This window comes from Oenanthe melanoleuca, chromosome 5 (genome assembly GCF_029582105.1).
Source record: "Oenanthe melanoleuca isolate GR-GAL-2019-014 chromosome 5, OMel1.0, whole genome shotgun sequence".
NCBI classification, from domain to species: Eukaryota; Metazoa; Chordata; class Aves; order Passeriformes; family Muscicapidae; genus Oenanthe; species Oenanthe melanoleuca.
The window spans coordinates 16,729,314-16,745,343 of record NC_079339.1 but is presented as its reverse complement, the minus strand read 5'-3'; the positions used below and the strand labels follow the sequence as shown (position 1 = coordinate 16,745,343).

General features: G+C 40.6%; 1 protein-coding gene across 1 annotated transcript in view; it reads left to right on the top strand.

Moving 5' to 3' along the window:
* Positions 1-8,689, top strand: part of LOC130254300 (mucin-5B) — a 43,046-nt gene extending 34,357 nt beyond the window's left edge. Inside the window, exons 38-47 of the mRNA XM_056493685.1 lie at positions 235-266; positions 711-888; positions 1,475-1,579; positions 2,234-2,274; positions 2,838-2,960; positions 3,771-3,866; positions 5,106-5,234; positions 6,105-6,144; positions 6,818-6,941; positions 7,490-8,689. Of these exons, the coding sequence (XP_056349660.1) occupies positions 235-266; positions 711-888; positions 1,475-1,579; positions 2,234-2,274; positions 2,838-2,960; positions 3,771-3,866; positions 5,106-5,234; positions 6,105-6,144; positions 6,818-6,941; positions 7,490-7,664 (1,043 nt within the window). The 3' untranslated portion in view covers positions 7,665-8,689. The remainder of the gene's footprint in view (positions 1-234; positions 267-710; positions 889-1,474; positions 1,580-2,233; positions 2,275-2,837; positions 2,961-3,770; positions 3,867-5,105; positions 5,235-6,104; positions 6,145-6,817; positions 6,942-7,489) is intronic.
* The last annotated feature ends 7,341 nt before the right edge of the window (positions 8,690-16,030 follow it).

Below are 16,030 nucleotides of genomic sequence, written 5' to 3'. Positions count from 1 at the left end.
AAGCATTCCAGATTGGAAATTTCTGCCTGCTCTTATGCAGAAGGTACAACTTTCAAAAGAACAAAAACAGCATGTTTAAGATGTTTTTGTGTTTACAACCTGTGACTTCGCACTCTGAATTTTTCTTTGTGGGTGTTTTTAGATTTCAATACCTTCTTTCTGTTCCTGTTTTTCTTCTTCTGTTGTTTTCCCTGATTGAGTTACCTTTAAAGTAACATCTAATTCATTTTATAGGTTGCACTGCACAAGATGGGTCAGTGAAAAAGGTAAGAGAAAGGAAAATATGGTTTTTAGTTTATCTGTGTTCTGTGACCTTCTGCAAAAATGACTGCATAAGTTGTTTCTTTTAATTCTAAGCTTAAAACGCAGTGAACTGCAATGACAATGGGGAGAAAATAAGAAGGTTTTATTAAGTCCAGAACTTGTTTAATCACTTGAGGTACAGAAACAGAAAGAGCAGTTTGTGGGAATCAGTTTCCCGGTAGAACTATCAGGCTTTCCTCCTGGAAACACATAAGCCTGCAAAGGAAAGTGGCAAATAATGGCATTTTTTCATACTGTTCCCTTCCTCTCCCGCTGGGATTTGAACTGCAATTTTCCTACACAATAAATTAGCTCAACTCAGTCCTGCACTGGCTTGCAGCAGGCATTCATTGATATAATGCTTCCAGGTTCTGCTCTCTGAACTGCTATCCCTCTTGTTTTTACAGCCTAGAGAGGCTTGGGAACATGACTGTCAATACTGTACTTGTGATGAAGCGACCCTGAACGTCTCTTGCTTCCCCCGCCCTTGTGCTAAATCTCCACCTATCAACTGCACAAAGGAAGGCTTTGTACGCAAAATAAAACCACGTCTGGAAGACCCCTGCTGCACAGAGACAGTCTGTGGTGAGCAGATCCTTCACATGTCATAATATGGCATCATTTGCCTTCATCAGTAATCCTAAAGTGAGATGTGGTGCCCCACAGGTAGCAGATTCAAATAAGCACACTGGAGTGGTCATTACTTCCATCTACATGCCAGGAGCTCTTGATAGCAGAAAAGAACTGCTCTGGTCCAGCTTGTACTCTTAATTGACCTGGCAGATATTTACACTGGAAAATCCCCTGTGGAGCAGGTGCTCCACAGGATCCTTTGGCTCCTGTCCTTCTGAGAGGAGAAGGTGATCCTTCCACAGAGATTTACCCTGTAAGGGAGGATGTGTTCATCTTCCAGGCTTCCCTAAGGCTTCCTGTGGAGGTTCCTGATACATGTTTGCCCTCAGCTTTGCATTTGCATCCTCCTAGTCCCAAATGCCCACCACAGCAGAGGAGTAGCCTGCTCCTAAACCTGGCCATTCCCAGTATCTATACAAGACACAGGACAGAGGATCCTGGCAATGGTAATAGGATGGTTTTTCCCAAGTAACACTGTCTGAAGTAACACTGCTGGATGGGATGCTTTGGTTTACTTTGTCTCTGCTGTCTGTTGCAGAATGTGATATAAAAACCTGCATTATCAACAAAACAGGATGTGACTTAGGTTTCCAGCCAGTGGTTGCTATATCTGAGGATGGTTGTTGCCCTATCTTCTCCTGTAGTAAGTACTGCATTTCCTTAAGGTGTTGTATTTATTCCTTGAAGTATTTGATTTTTCTAAATGAGTTAACATCATGGGGCAGAAGCCTGTTCCCTTCCCTCTCAGCTTTTACAATTGGGTGCTTTTTGGTTTTGTTTTTTTGTTGTTGTTGATTTTTTGTTTGTTTGTTTGTTTTGAGTTAGAATAATTGGTTCAGGCTTTCTGTAGCCAGTATTCAGGGAGTGTAAGCTATTGTCTATGTACTGAATGGTGGTTAAACTGAACATATCCAGAACCTCTGCTGCCAAACAGTATTTCCAGATTCACACACATAAACCCATTAGCTTTGTTAACTGCATGGTGGTTAACAATAAAAAAAAAAGGTCAAGTAATTTCAAGCATGGGTAAAAAACCCACAAGGCAAATAGATTTTACCTTATGGAAAATACCAGGGTATAGAATTATCCTCACTTGATGCATACATCTAAGCAGATGATACATGTGGGCTTCTGAATACTAACTAGCATCATGTACTTGTTGCTTTTTTTTCCACCTCTTGTATGAGCTATTAAGTTGAGCTCTACTCTGTGACTTCTCTAAATCACTCACAATTCAGAGATGAGTACAGTAACTGCAGCATTCCTAGCACAACCTTTTCATTTATGTTTCTTACAGTACCAAAAGGTGTATGTGTTTCTGAAGGAGTTGAATTTAAGGTAGGTCTTCTTCCAGACATTTCTTCCTATGAGTTAATGTTGCTTGAGTCAGAATTATCTGAAGGTCTTGTTTTCAACACTCATACAAAAAGCAGGATTAGGATGGCCTGTAATTCTTCCCTGCCAGTAGTCTCCTCCCAGCCCCAAGCAATCTGTAATTCTGGAATAAGTTACTGAATAGGTAATGCTAGAGACCAGCAACTTGCTTCCTATAAGAGGTCTTGCTTATGCTTTAGAGTCAATGGGTCAGAACTGTGATTGAATACAAATTTTAAATCTTGTTGAATGTTGCAAGATTATTGCTTGGTCAAACTGACCAAAAATAGATGCTTGGAATTTATGAGAACTCATTTAACATCATTGATACACTTGGGAGTGTCAGCCTTGTGTTCGTTTTGTGATACCAATGGTGAGGTTTTAGAGATCTGGATGCATATTAATTTCAGGAAATTCTTCCAAAAATAAACCTCTTAAGCAGTAGTTTCTTTGATAGGCCAGGGGTATGTTTATTCCAGAACCCTCTCAATTCTTGTCATGGTTTTCTCTCTCCCCTGTATTTCCAGCCAGGGGCAATGGTGCCTAAAAGCTCTTGTGAGAACTGTGTGTGCATGGATGAGCAGGATCCTGTGACACAGACCAACCGCATCCAGTGCCTTCCAGTGCAATGCCAAACCACCTGTCAGCAGGTCAGCACCTCCTTGACCACAAGGGCTGTTGAGTTGAAACAAGGACAGTGTAACTGCAGTATCCATGCAACACAGCAGGACAGACTCTTCTATTCATTTTGTAAAGTCATTTTTAGAGTGCTGGTTATTTTTGCTCCAGCAAATTTAAGAGGTCACTGTTGGAAAGGTGCCCTGGGGGGAAATGATTGCAAACCTGTTAAAGTCTGACTGCTGAAAGATGTTTATGTCATTCTGTTGATGTTGTCCATTGTCATCTCATAAATGAAGATGGTAAGGAAACTGCACAGCGGTTTGTATGTTTCCAGACACTTTCACTTTTGGGCAGGGAATAGTTACTTCTCAGTACTTGTGAGAATCAGCACTCAAGTTTGTCAATCTGTTACTGACTATAAGCAGGGTGGTTGCTTTTCTATTCATGCCCAGATAAGGACAGATGCACTGCCAATGTTAAAAATGGACATAACCTTTCATTACACTTTTTCCTGAAGCCAGCCACACCCACAGCCACTAGAAGACCAATGAATACCTAAAACACAGGGGAGAAAATCTTCATGTCTCTGACGGCAATAGTTCTTGTAGATAATGATATCAGACCAAGCAGTTGTGGCAGATTTTGCAAGTAATCATGTGCTAAATTACCAGCTTTGATTGTCAGGCTTAATGTGGTTCCAACAGGTTTCAAAAGACAACAAAATTGAAACCAGAAGGTTGGCTCGTTTCCTCTGCCATTTTCAGAATAGCTTTGATCCAAAGATGCTTCAGCAACAAGACATGGGTTAACGTGGATAAATGGAAACTTTGTTCCCGCAGGGTTTTCGCTATGTGGAAGAGAAGGGTCAGTGCTGCAGCCAGTGCCAGCAAGTGGCATGTGTGGCAGATTTTCCATTTGGCAATGTGACCATAGAGGTAAGCACTCCCTTGCTCTGCACAATAAGGCTGAATCATCAAAGCATTTCAAGGCTGGGAGGATCTCAAGGAGATGTAAAAATGTCTGTGTTTCCAAGTGAATGTATATGTTTATACAGCTGTTCCCTGCTGTGTGCATCTCACAAGCGCTACCATGTTGACAATTATATTCTCTGGCAGGAATGGAAATCATGTTACCTCCACTTCTCTTGACATGAAATAGCAAGAAAGAATTTGGAAGGGATGGTGTAATGCTGCTCTTGCAGAGATACATGTGCTGGCTTCACATCACACTGTTCCCATCTGAAGCAATTTCATTATCTTGCCCTGAAGATATGGGGATACAGTGTGAGCAAGCTGATAGAGCTGTGCTGCCACTGCTTCTGAATTTGCTGAGGCAGAAACCAAGTGACGCAGCTGCTGTAATGTTCTGTGACTTGGTAACATACACAGCTAATACATCATGTCTTGCGAATGTAGCATTGTGTAGGCATGAGGTGAACCTTTAAAGGATTGATGGTCTTGGAGGTCTTTTCCACTCCTAATGATACTATAATTCCCTGATTCTAGCTCTTTGGTTTTATTACAGCCTGTTGCTCCTGTGTATGGTTAATGATGCTGTTTCAACCAGTGGCTTGTCTTACATGCTATTGCTTCTTTGACAGCTCTTGTGTTCTGCATCTTTTCTATTTCATTCTTTTATTCCTTGATAATTTATCTTACCAGCTAGATTCTTCTGTTCCAATATAGAGCTTTTATCTCTGCGTGAGGAGGCTTTGCAGTTATCCATTAACCTCTATTGTAAAGACTTTTTTTCTCTTTCACTCCTTTTAATTTTCTTCCATCTATTAAAAAAGAAAACTGTTGAAATATTTTGAAAGAGTTATTGCTCTTTTGTGTATATTTTAGCCCACAAACATTAACACATTTGCCTTCTGGCACTTCTGTTAATACCTTTATACACATTCTAGCATTCTTTCCCTGTGGGAGGCCACAGAAATGATTTTGCATAGACTGGTAGTGGGTGAGCTTGGTCCATAATTTATAGATATGAGTTGCAGACATCTCAGCCCTTTCAGAGTGATATGAACAACCCAGTCTCTGCCAGTTCATTGACTTTATTACTGTTTCAGTTTTCTAATTTTATTGCTATACTCCATTGACTTGTTTTGTGGGGGGTTTTTTTGTTTGTTTTGTTTTAATTTAATTTTATTTTTTATTTTTTCCTATTTTTATCAGGTTGGAAAGAGTTATAAAGATCCATATGACAACTGTACTCAGTACACGTGCACTGAATCAGCAGGCCAGTTTTCCTTGATTAGTACAATTAAGATCTGCCTACCATTTGAAGAAGCAAACTGTGTGCCAGTAAGTGTTTTACAGCCTGAAAAAGACTTCTGTAATGAGCCCTGATGCTGGCCTGGGAGTTATATCTGCTGTTTTGAATGAGTATTTCTTGATCTTTCTCGTATGATCATCCTTGTTGGAAGGAAATGTGCTTTTCCAGCCCTGTGTCCCATGGAAATTAAGCAAAAATATTTGCAAACAGCCCACACAATTTACATTGTTGTGGGATAAGCACTGGAACTTGAAAGAGAAGGGTATTGGAGCAATAGCAAGGAGGGATTTTTCATCACTTGAGAAACATCACTGTTGTAAAATGCAATTGAACACCATGGATCCTGAGGGACTGATGGATAAAGTGTCTTCTGATATGAGGTGTACCATTAAGTGAGGAAGAGGAACATGAATAAGCAAGGGGTAACATTTATACACAGACTTTCAGCTATTGGTGGTTTCATTTCCATAACCTTCAGAAGCATTTTGGGACTTCACAGCAGATCAAAGCAGGGACTAGGACAGCCAGGTACTTGAATTAGCTGTGGGGTAGGCTCTGCCAGGCTGTTCAATTCCAGAGACAGCTGTCATTCTCTGGGGCTGGGGTTTTTATGCTGGCTCCAATAGGACCTAAATAAGACCAGGCATGTATTACAGGGCAACTTACCAGGCTTGTGAGAGGATATATAGTTCTAAGAAAATTCACTCCTTTCCTTGGTGGATGATTTATTTTGGTTTGGGTTTTTTGAGCAGCTTTGTATGTAATTGGTACACAAATAGGTCTGATGAGGAATTTATGTGGCTTAGAGATGAGGGACTGTAACTGAATTCTCATCATTACTACTGTCTGCTTAGCACTACATGCATCTGAACTGACTGTTCTGGTTACTTTCAATACAGGGGACAGTTGAGGTGTCTTCAGATGGCTGTTGTAAGACATGTGAGTGCATTAAATCACTGACTCTCTATTCTAATACTGTTTGGTCCTTCCCTGCTGGTAGCCCTGTTTCTGCATGCACTGAAAGCCTGCACATTTCACAAACTGAAAGACAGTTTTACAGCAGCAGAACTGTTCTGTACCTCACAGCCAAAATTAAAAATCTGCCTCGTTCTTCCAATGGGAACACTAAAATTTTTTATCTGCTTTTCTCTGTTTTTAAATAACTGAAATACTGTTAGCTTAAACTATATTCTTGATAAGAAAACTTGTAAAAAATATTCTCTGTGTTCTTGCATCTGCAGATTGCATGGAAACAAAGTTTTGGGTTTTTTTTCCTGTAGTATCCACTCAGAAATCCTGGGTTGCTATAGAGTCACAAATGTAATTTATAGGAATTTTAGAAAAACCTAAACCCTTCATGTCTCCTTTAGGTCTTGATTCAACAGTATCTTTACATGCTAAAGCTAGTCCACAAGTGGAAAAGTGCATTGACCAGCGGGGAGTCATTTTGCTGAATTAATGCCTCTTTGCATTCTCATTTGTGGTTATGGTTGTACATTTGAACTGTGAAAAATTTTACTAGGATGAACTGTCCTTGGTTTACTAGTAGATACCTTTCAAAACATTTGTTCCCCATTCTGAAGAAGCTTAACAGAAGTGTTCTTTTGCCCAGGTATTGACCTACCACACAAATGCAAGCGCAGTGTGAAGGAGCAATACATTGTCCATGGCAACTGCAAGTCAGCTGCTCCTGTCCCAGTGCCCTTTTGTGAAGGGATGTGCAGTACCTACTCTGTGTAAGTAGGAAGTCTTCCCCTGTCCTCCTCTGTGGCTTGTCTTCCTGGGTTCTTATCACCAGTGGGCTGCAGCTGTTTGTCCCCTTCCTGCTGTTTGAAGGGATCCTGTTGGGAAACGGTGTGCAGAAGAGCAGTCAGTAGCAATGGCTTCAATTTGATAGAGTGCCTTATCTTAGTCAGGAAAACAGATCCTTTGGGAAAGATGTCAGCAAAATTTATTAAATGTACATGTCCTTGTATGGTTTTTGAACAGTTCTAGGAGGTTTTCCTGCCTTTTGTTATCTGCATGAATTGCTCCTTTCTGTCTTGCTAAAATGGGTTTAATCCAAAATCCACTGAAGTTACTGGTATTTTTCTTACTGGTGTCAAAGAATCTGATCCTGCATGGCCAATAGCATCCTGAGGAAAGGAATGAATAATTATGAATAAGCAGAAAAATAGATAGGAAATTTTGCTCCTTAGTAGTATGTGCATTTGGAGCAGCAAATACAGATGAGTTTGGGAAGATCACAGGCAGCAGACTGATATGAAAAATCTCATTTCCATAGGTATTCTTTTGAGGCCAGTGAAATGGAACACAAATGCACTTGCTGCCATGAAAAAAGAAGTCACAAAGTGAAGGTGGATCTGGTTTGCTCGAACCACAAAACAGTCCAGTTCACATATGTGTACGTAGATGAATGTGGATGTGTGGAAACAAAATGCCCAAAGAGGAGAACATGAGTATAAACCAAAGGAAACATTGCATCTCCTATTTAATCTTTCCCTAGCAAGTGAGTAGTTTAGAGAACAGCTGTGAGTAACCTTCAAATGACCATACTAGCGCTTTTTCTTTCTGGTATTATATGCAGTTATGGAAATTAGCTAAGATTTTATTCTAAATGTTTGTAGAATAAACTGCATTTCAAAGAGGACTTGTTCTGCTGTTTCAGTGATGCTAATGGGGCAAAGTGGCTGATGTCTTTAATCCCACACTGATGTATAAACCAAGGTTATTACAAGACACTCTAGAGACAACTGATGCCTTTCAAAAGTCCTGCCTGAAGAAAGTGCACATTTTTAAAACATAACCACGTGTATCACTTCATTTCCCTTGAAGGGAATCAACAATCACTTCCAGAACTGTAGTTCAGGCAGAGGAAGAACTTGGCTCAGGGCCACATTTCTGTTCTTCTTCCCAGTGGTCCCAAATCTACTTTGGCTGTGACTCTGTGTCACTGGAGGAAGTCAAGGTGGTTTTTTTCCTTCTTCACAGTGAGCACTATATCAGGAATGTAAAAACATAGATCTTATATATACACTACAAAATTAATGTATTTGCACCTTTATTGGGAGTCCTTATCTCATTGCTAACATCAAGCTCTGATCTGTGTGTTAGTTCAGTCTCACTACTGGTTACATGACCATGATTTGTGTTACAAATTGACTCCCAGCTAGCATGCTCAGTGGTACTGGTGACAGTATTTCATGTGGACAGGGATCAAAATGATCCAGCAATACTTTGAGAGTACACAAGGAAGGCAGATGGTTCTGTTGTTTGTGCAATTTGTGACCTGAAAGAGAACTGAAGACTGTGACTTTCTTAGTGTCCTACAGCCTGCTGTGGAGGCTTTTTGAGAATTATTTTGCAGGGAATGCTTTTGAACTGACCAAGTAGATATGATATACATTATGCTTTAGCTTTCCATTTTTAAAGTGTTGCAGCCCTTGAGCCCCAAGGAATCTTTATTTTGCTTCTTTTTCATAATAAATCTTTCCAGCAGATGTCGCATTTCTTTGATGTGTACTGTTTCATCATGATGTTACTGATCTTAAAATTATGGGGATCCTTTATATTGTTTGATCATAAGTTATAGGAACCTCCAAATAATTCAGTTAACTGTCTGTGCAATGCAGTATCCTTGGAAGGCACAGCTGCTTGACTGAGGCTCATGTACAAATTTCACATTAAGCCAGAAAACTGTCTTTATTGATACAAATCAAGCTCACAAATGCTTTTGCAATGCAAGGAACAGCACAGAAAAAAAGGACATTCCTTTCTTTCCTCCTTGCCTTTCCCTGAGGGGGAAGAGGTCATTCTTGAGTGTTTTTGTCATCAGAATAGTAAGCAGACTCTGTAAGTAGTTATATAGACACTCATGCAAATCAACCAGCCAACCAGCCCTGCAAATCAATAATTGTCAGCAAAATGACTTAGCAGGAACAGGATCAGAAATCTTTCATATCTCTGCATTATCTTGAGGTGAGAGAAGGGAATAAACCACAATCTATTCACTCCAGCTGTCTTTAGATTTCTATTCTCTTGTCTGTCTCGGTGATGATGAGGTTTTATACAGAAGCTGAAAATGGCATTGACTTAAAAGCATGCTTTCTTGCTCATTTTTGGCATGCATTTTGCTTTTCAAGCAAGTGAAATGCTCAAACCAAAGGCATATTTCCATTTCCAGGATGCTTTTGATCATGTGAAATCTCACATGATCCCTCTTCATTCCCAGTAACACCTGGCACTCCATTTACTCACTCAATCCAGCATCTAACTGGTCTCTGTGATACTACTTAGAGCCCTGATGGCCAGGTTTTAAAGAGAGCTCTTTGGTTGTCTGTTTGGAGGTGCAGAGTCTTACTTAGCTGCCAGCAAGGTAAAGCCTTTCTAGTAGAATTTCAGCTTCTTCAGCTAAAAGAGTCAGTAAATATTACAAAATCACAGTATATGCTGAGTTGGAAGGGACCCACAAGGATCATGGAATCCAGCTCCTGGCCCTGCACAGGACACCCCAGGAATCACCCTGTGCCTGAGAGCATTGTACAAACACTCCTTGTGCTCTGTGAGGCTTGGTGCTGTGACCCTTCCCTGGGGAGCCTGTTCCAGTGCCCAGGCACCCTTTGGGTGAAGAACATTTTTCTAATATCCAACCCAAACCTCCTCTGATGCAAATTCAGACTGTTCCCCTGGTTTCTGTCACTGGTCAGAGAAGAATTCAGTGCCTATGCTTCCTCTTCCCCTCACAAGGAAGTTATAACTGCAATGAGGTCTCCACTCAGTCTCCTCCAGGCTGAACAGACCAAGTGCCCTCAGCCCCTACTAATACAGCTTCTCCTCAAGGCCCTTCACTGTCTTTGTTGCCCTCATTTGGATCCTCTCTAATAGTTTAATATCTTATATTGTGGTGACTGAAAGCATACACAGTACTCAAGTCAATGGATCAAACACCTTTCAACCCACCACAAAACCAAAATCAGCCAGGAGGCTGTTTAATCAAGATACTGGCAAGCTGGACTGCAGCAAAAGTCTGTGTGTCCTTCTTTAGGCTGTTGCCACAAGCTCCCCACCAGAATGGGCAAAGTTAAACACAGGTGACCTTGCCTGAAAGAGCTTTATTTGACCATGATCCTGCTGCTGTTGCTGTGTGGCTGCTTCTCACGTGTGCAGGGTCAAGCCTTCATCTGCAGCCCAAGGCCATCTCTTCCAGTTCCTGACTGGTCTCTGCAAGTCAAACATTTCCCTGGCGTAACTCAAGAAAAATCAGTGGCATGACTCCAAGTACTGTTTATTCCTTTTGTGTGAATTCTTTACACCAGCATAAACTTCAATTGGGTAACCCCAGGAGAACCAGTGCTCAGCTGAGCCAGCTGGGCCAGGGCTCAGCTGGTTTCAGCCTGTAGCCATTCTTTCCTTATCAACGAGGATGGTACTCCCAACTCCCTGAACAGTTCTGAGCCAGCACACCAGGAAGTACTGTCACATATTGCTAAAATAAATATTTGCCAGAGATACTGCCTCATGTCAGGTGAACAATTCCTAAGACAGTTTATAATTTTACTGGTGTGCTCTGAATCTGGGTTGCTGTTGTAAGATGAGCTCTGACTTGCCTATTGGTTTGAGGCTTGGAAAGGTCAGTTCACAATACCACTTTGATATAATTTAGCTAAATTTTTGGTTTTTTTTTGCTTTTGCTACCAGTTATTGGCATTTGCAAGGAGGAGAAGAAAATTCAGGTTGTACTCTGAATTTTTATTTGGGGAAAGGTGCTATTCTTTGACCTGGTTCTCTACTGAGCGATCCCCTGGCTGTGGAATCCGACCTGTAGTGTTATCTATGGTGTGCTTTATCGATATGAATCTGTTCTGATATCTAGAATCTCGAGCTGAGAACAAAGACTATGAGCTGTAAATGCCCTCTGATACAGAAGGGATTGTTTAAAAGAATGCTGCACCTACTTTGTTTCAGTGTACCAGCTTAACAATTGGAAAGTTGCAAGGTAAACATGAAAAAATTTGTCTAAATACCACTCAGGAAAGTTATCTGATTAGTAATGAACCAGAAGAGGGAAGAATCTGGCAAATTCGATGGATCATCGTAGGATCAGAGGGAGAATAAAGATTGAGTGGTCTGAGAGCTGTGCCTGATGCTTCTACAGATTCGTGTGTTCAAAGACATGTTCTTGGCCTTGTTTATATTTCCCTCCTGATCTAAGATAAGGACAAAGGTAGGCCTTTGTTTCTTCTATGAGATTGTTTCTTTTACATGATTGTAACATTTAAGTTCATAGAGCCTTCCTGCAGTGATTGCTGCTTACCTGGCATCCCAAACATCCTTTAGGAGAAAGAACTGTGACAATTTTCCAGAGACACGAAGACAAAGGTATCAGTTGTGAAAATCTTTCTTGCTTTTACACTTCAAAGGATCTGGTTATTCAGTATCTTTAGGGCAACAATGGGGTCTCAGTTTACCTGTACAAGGCCATTCTCGCAGCCATTTAATGCTTCGACAATGGAAATGGCTCTCTCAGGAGAGCAGCCTCGCTGGAGACCTGCCTGGGTAATTGCTTCTGTCAGGGGTAGGTCGCAGTTGGATCCTGATGCCACACAACATTGTAAATTTTTGAGCGCTTTACTTCTCTCTAAAAAAGGTGAAGGCCCAGTTTCCATCAGCAGTCTGTAAAGCAGTTTAATTGATACTCCCTGGCTCAAATGCAATCTGTCCAGTGGCTTCCTGTAACTGTGGATTCGAACTTCTGGTCACAGATATCCCTGTTTCACTCCAACTTGGTTTCTCCAAATGCCTGCTTTTAAACTATCCTCCTTGTTGGAAAGCAAATTATTTAACTACAGATTCTCCAGAGCATCCAGTCCAGAAACCAAGAAAGACTGAATAGGTAGGAAGTGGTTCAACACATTTACATAAAAAAGTCTGTATAAATGAGGACTTGAAGCACTGTACTCTTTCTGTTTAGTTACTGAAAATTGCTATGCATCTTACCTCAGCCCAGCCCTCCTCTGGAAATGTTCCTACCTCTCCTTCTTTTGATTTCCTAGTCTGAAGTAAGTACAGTCCTACCTCATCTAAATCCTCTAAGCAATGTAAGAATTTGATCCCGAATGCCAATGTTATATACTTGTGACTGCAAGCACCAGATATTTGCCAACTCCATATCCTACACTGAACATCTCAACCAGCAGAACTTTCAGTGAAAAACTCTTTCACCCTGAATTTTACTAAGATTAATGCTGAGAACAGTTTCATAGCTTATTATAGCTTCTTTGTAAAGAGCTTAATTTCACTTGCTTTTAACATTTATAGTAATTTTCTGAATTTTCCCTTTACTCTTTTTTTGGCATTTTAAATGTAGTCCTTAGAAATGACTGAATGAGTCATATTTTAACCTATATTATTGTCCTTTAGCATGACTCCAAAAAATCAAAGGGAGTTTGAAATTGGGCTTAATTAGCAGTGAATTTAGTGCCATCCCTATGTATTATATTTATCAGTTATATTCAGTTTCAAGGTATGAAGGTCTCTTATGAAGTGCAGAAACCCTTTCGTCTTCCATCTCTGAAATAATTTGTTTCATGTCACCACCTCTCCCTACAATGCTATTCAAAGAGAATCCTGAGGCAAGTCAATTGCCACTCCTTTAGAGCATCTTGACTTCACTTCTTTACATATCTTGACATTATTCTATATTGACTGATCTATTTCCTGTAATGCCATAAAAACCTGGCTTAAAACCAGAGTTTAATCTGACCTGCAGTGAGCATTATTCTATAAACAAAAGGCTACTAACGTGCACTGTAGCCATACCAGCTGCCACTTTATGGCCTGGAATTAGCCCTTCCCCAAGGGCTATTTCTCCCAAGAACCAGTGCACAAACCTTAACATCCCCAAGCACCCCAATTTAGTTATAGCATTCCTGCTTGAAATTTCTGTTTGCTCTTGATGTTTTCTGGTTTTTCAGACTTCAGGTTAGGCATGGAATAGATTTCCTGGGTATGTGATATATGCTATAAATCCATCTTCCTTCACTGTTGCTCCAGGAAAATTTTTAGGAACTGCTATACTTCATCACACTATTCCTAAATTAGTAATTTGGAAAATCCTTTGAAGAATTTTTACAGTCTGCAATACTGGTCTGTTTGGGGAAGTTCTTGTCTGGAGTCTGTTTACTGAGAACCAGAATAGCTCCTGTAGCTCCTGTGGATGTTTGTTCTTCTCCATCACCAAATAAATTGGACTGGACACCTCCTAGAGATGCTGTGCCTTTCCAGGAGCAAGTAATTGATGGGGTGACATTTTTCTGTCCTATGTTGTGCTGTTCACAGTAAATCATAATAATGACCCTTATAGCCATTATAGAAGGAAAACCAGTTTCAAACACATTCTCATCCTACATCTACACTTTCTTAATGGAATAAATATTCAATACAAAGGTTTCTGCCAGAAGGAGAAGCTGTGCCTGTTAATTCACCTTTCCCTCAAGCTCAATGACTTGAAAAACATCTGAAAAATAAACTCCAATCAAGGTGAAAAAAGTAAACAAAGGTTTCCCAGCAGTCTCATATTTTGCATTCAGAGCAATGTTCACAGTATGCTTGACTTTCCTGACATGTTTTTGTTAATAACTAATGAATTAAACTGCTTGCTTTTGATGTTGATTTTTCACTGCAGAACATGACTCAATGAAAGGAGCTTCTTTGCACCCTGGGCATTCTGTGGGATGGCATAGCACTTCTGATAGCAAAATTGTCTGTTCTATAAAAATGGGTTGTTATTTTACCTGATGGACAGTTCTACAATATTGTGTAATATCATCAATTGTGTTGATACTCTGAGATTCCATAATACAGTTCCATTTCAATGTTTCTTTATCACTTTGAATTCCCTAGTTTCTAATAGCTTTGGGCCTGACTCTCTTCTCCTATTTTTCTAAATATGTGATAGCTGAATATTTTTTTTTCTAATCACAGCTTTCTATTGCAGCTTTAAAACTGAACTACATTTTTTTTGTTTTTATTTCCCTCATAAGGTGGGCTGCCTTGCCTGAGAAAGATTCTTCTAACAAAATAATAAATAACAAAGTTTTCATTATCATCAAAAAAGATTAATTACTCTGTACTGGCTATTTGAACAAAATAGTCTGTTAATAATGCATGCAAGGGATTATTGGTAATTAAGAACTGTTTCTCCTTGTTCCTGCAGTCAAAACAAGGGAGCAAACATTGAAACATGTAATCTTTGTTGCTAATGAATTCTGTCTGGACTGGCAGATCCTGCTTCATCTGCACAGTTTTCTTTGAAAGAAAACTAAATTAGTTATGTATCCAGTCTGCCATACAGCTTCAGCCCTGAGATGGGTCAGCACTGTCCTTTAGGGTGGAATATAAGCTTACACCGGCAGAATCTAAAAGTGAGACAAGGCTTTGCTTTCTCTGAAAATCCCAACCTGTCATCTGATACAAGAAGACATTGCAAGTGGTGTTATGATGTGACAGAAACTTGGTGTGACAGGATCCCTGGGGAGCCAGTTCACTGAAGTGGAATGTTTTTAAAGTAAAAAGGGCTCTCCCTTACAAACAAACAAACAAACAAACAAAAAGGAAAAAAAAAAACAAACCAAAAAACAAAGAAAAAAGCCCCAACAAACAAACAAACAAAAAACCACCCAAAAAAACCTTCCACCAGAAATCTTCCAGCTGGATTTACTGGAGAGCATAATAATAATCTGCAGTGGGATAACCTTTAGAGGGAGTGCAGAGCTCTGAGGTGAATATGATTTTAAAAGGTTTGATTAAATAGGTCTCCTGTCAGCTCTGTTCATGAAGAGTAGGAGCTTACCCCAGTCCAGCCCCGGCCAGCAGCTCTGATTTGCCAGCTCTCTTCAGGGTGCCTGGGAAGCCTCTTCTGTCCCTCACCTCTGAAATCTGGCTTTGGGTCTGCCCTCAGCTGCAGGGAGCCCCTGCTCCTTCTCTCCCAGTTCACACTCCTGCTGCAGGCTCAGCTCCTATATTTCATACCCTCTCTGTATGCATTTGCCCTCCCAAACCTTCCCCCGGATAAATCTGTGCAATACTCTGAAGAAAGGAGCCATCTCTCCTTACTCCACAGGGATTACTTCAGGCTGAAACAAGTATTGGACAATTCCTGGTATCTCTGCAATCTGTGTGGTTAATTAATGGTGAGTTATCCTTGCAGAGAAGGACTGGAGGATACTGGGGGATGTAAACTTGGAAATGAGCTGGCAATGTGCCCTTGCAGACCAGACAGGCATCTGCATCCTGGGCTGCATCAGAAGAGGTGTGACCAGCAGGCTGAGGGAGGTGATTCTCCCAAATACTCCATCCCCTCTGGAGAGAGCCCACCTGGAGTGCTGCATCCTGCTCTAGAAACCCCAGCACAAGAAAGACTGTTATTTCCAGAAGGCTGGAGCACCTCTCCTGAACAGAGAGGCTGACAGGTGGGTTTGTTCAGGAGAAGAGAAGGCTCCAGGGAGACCTCACGGCAACCTTTCAATATATAAAGAAGGCTGATTAAAAAGGTATAGAAAGATTTTTTTACCAGGGACTGTAGAGACCTGACAAGGGACAACAGTTTTAAACTGAAAGAGATTTGGTTTAAATTGTAGATAAAAAGATTTAATTTTTTAATAGCAGTGGTGAGACACAGAAACAAGTTATGTGAGGAAGTTGTGGATGACCCATCACTGGCAGTGTTCAAAGCCAGGTGAGACAGCACTTTGAGTAACCTAGTGTAGTGAAAGATGCTCTTACAGGGGTATTGGACTAGATGATCTTTGAACACCTTCCAACACCA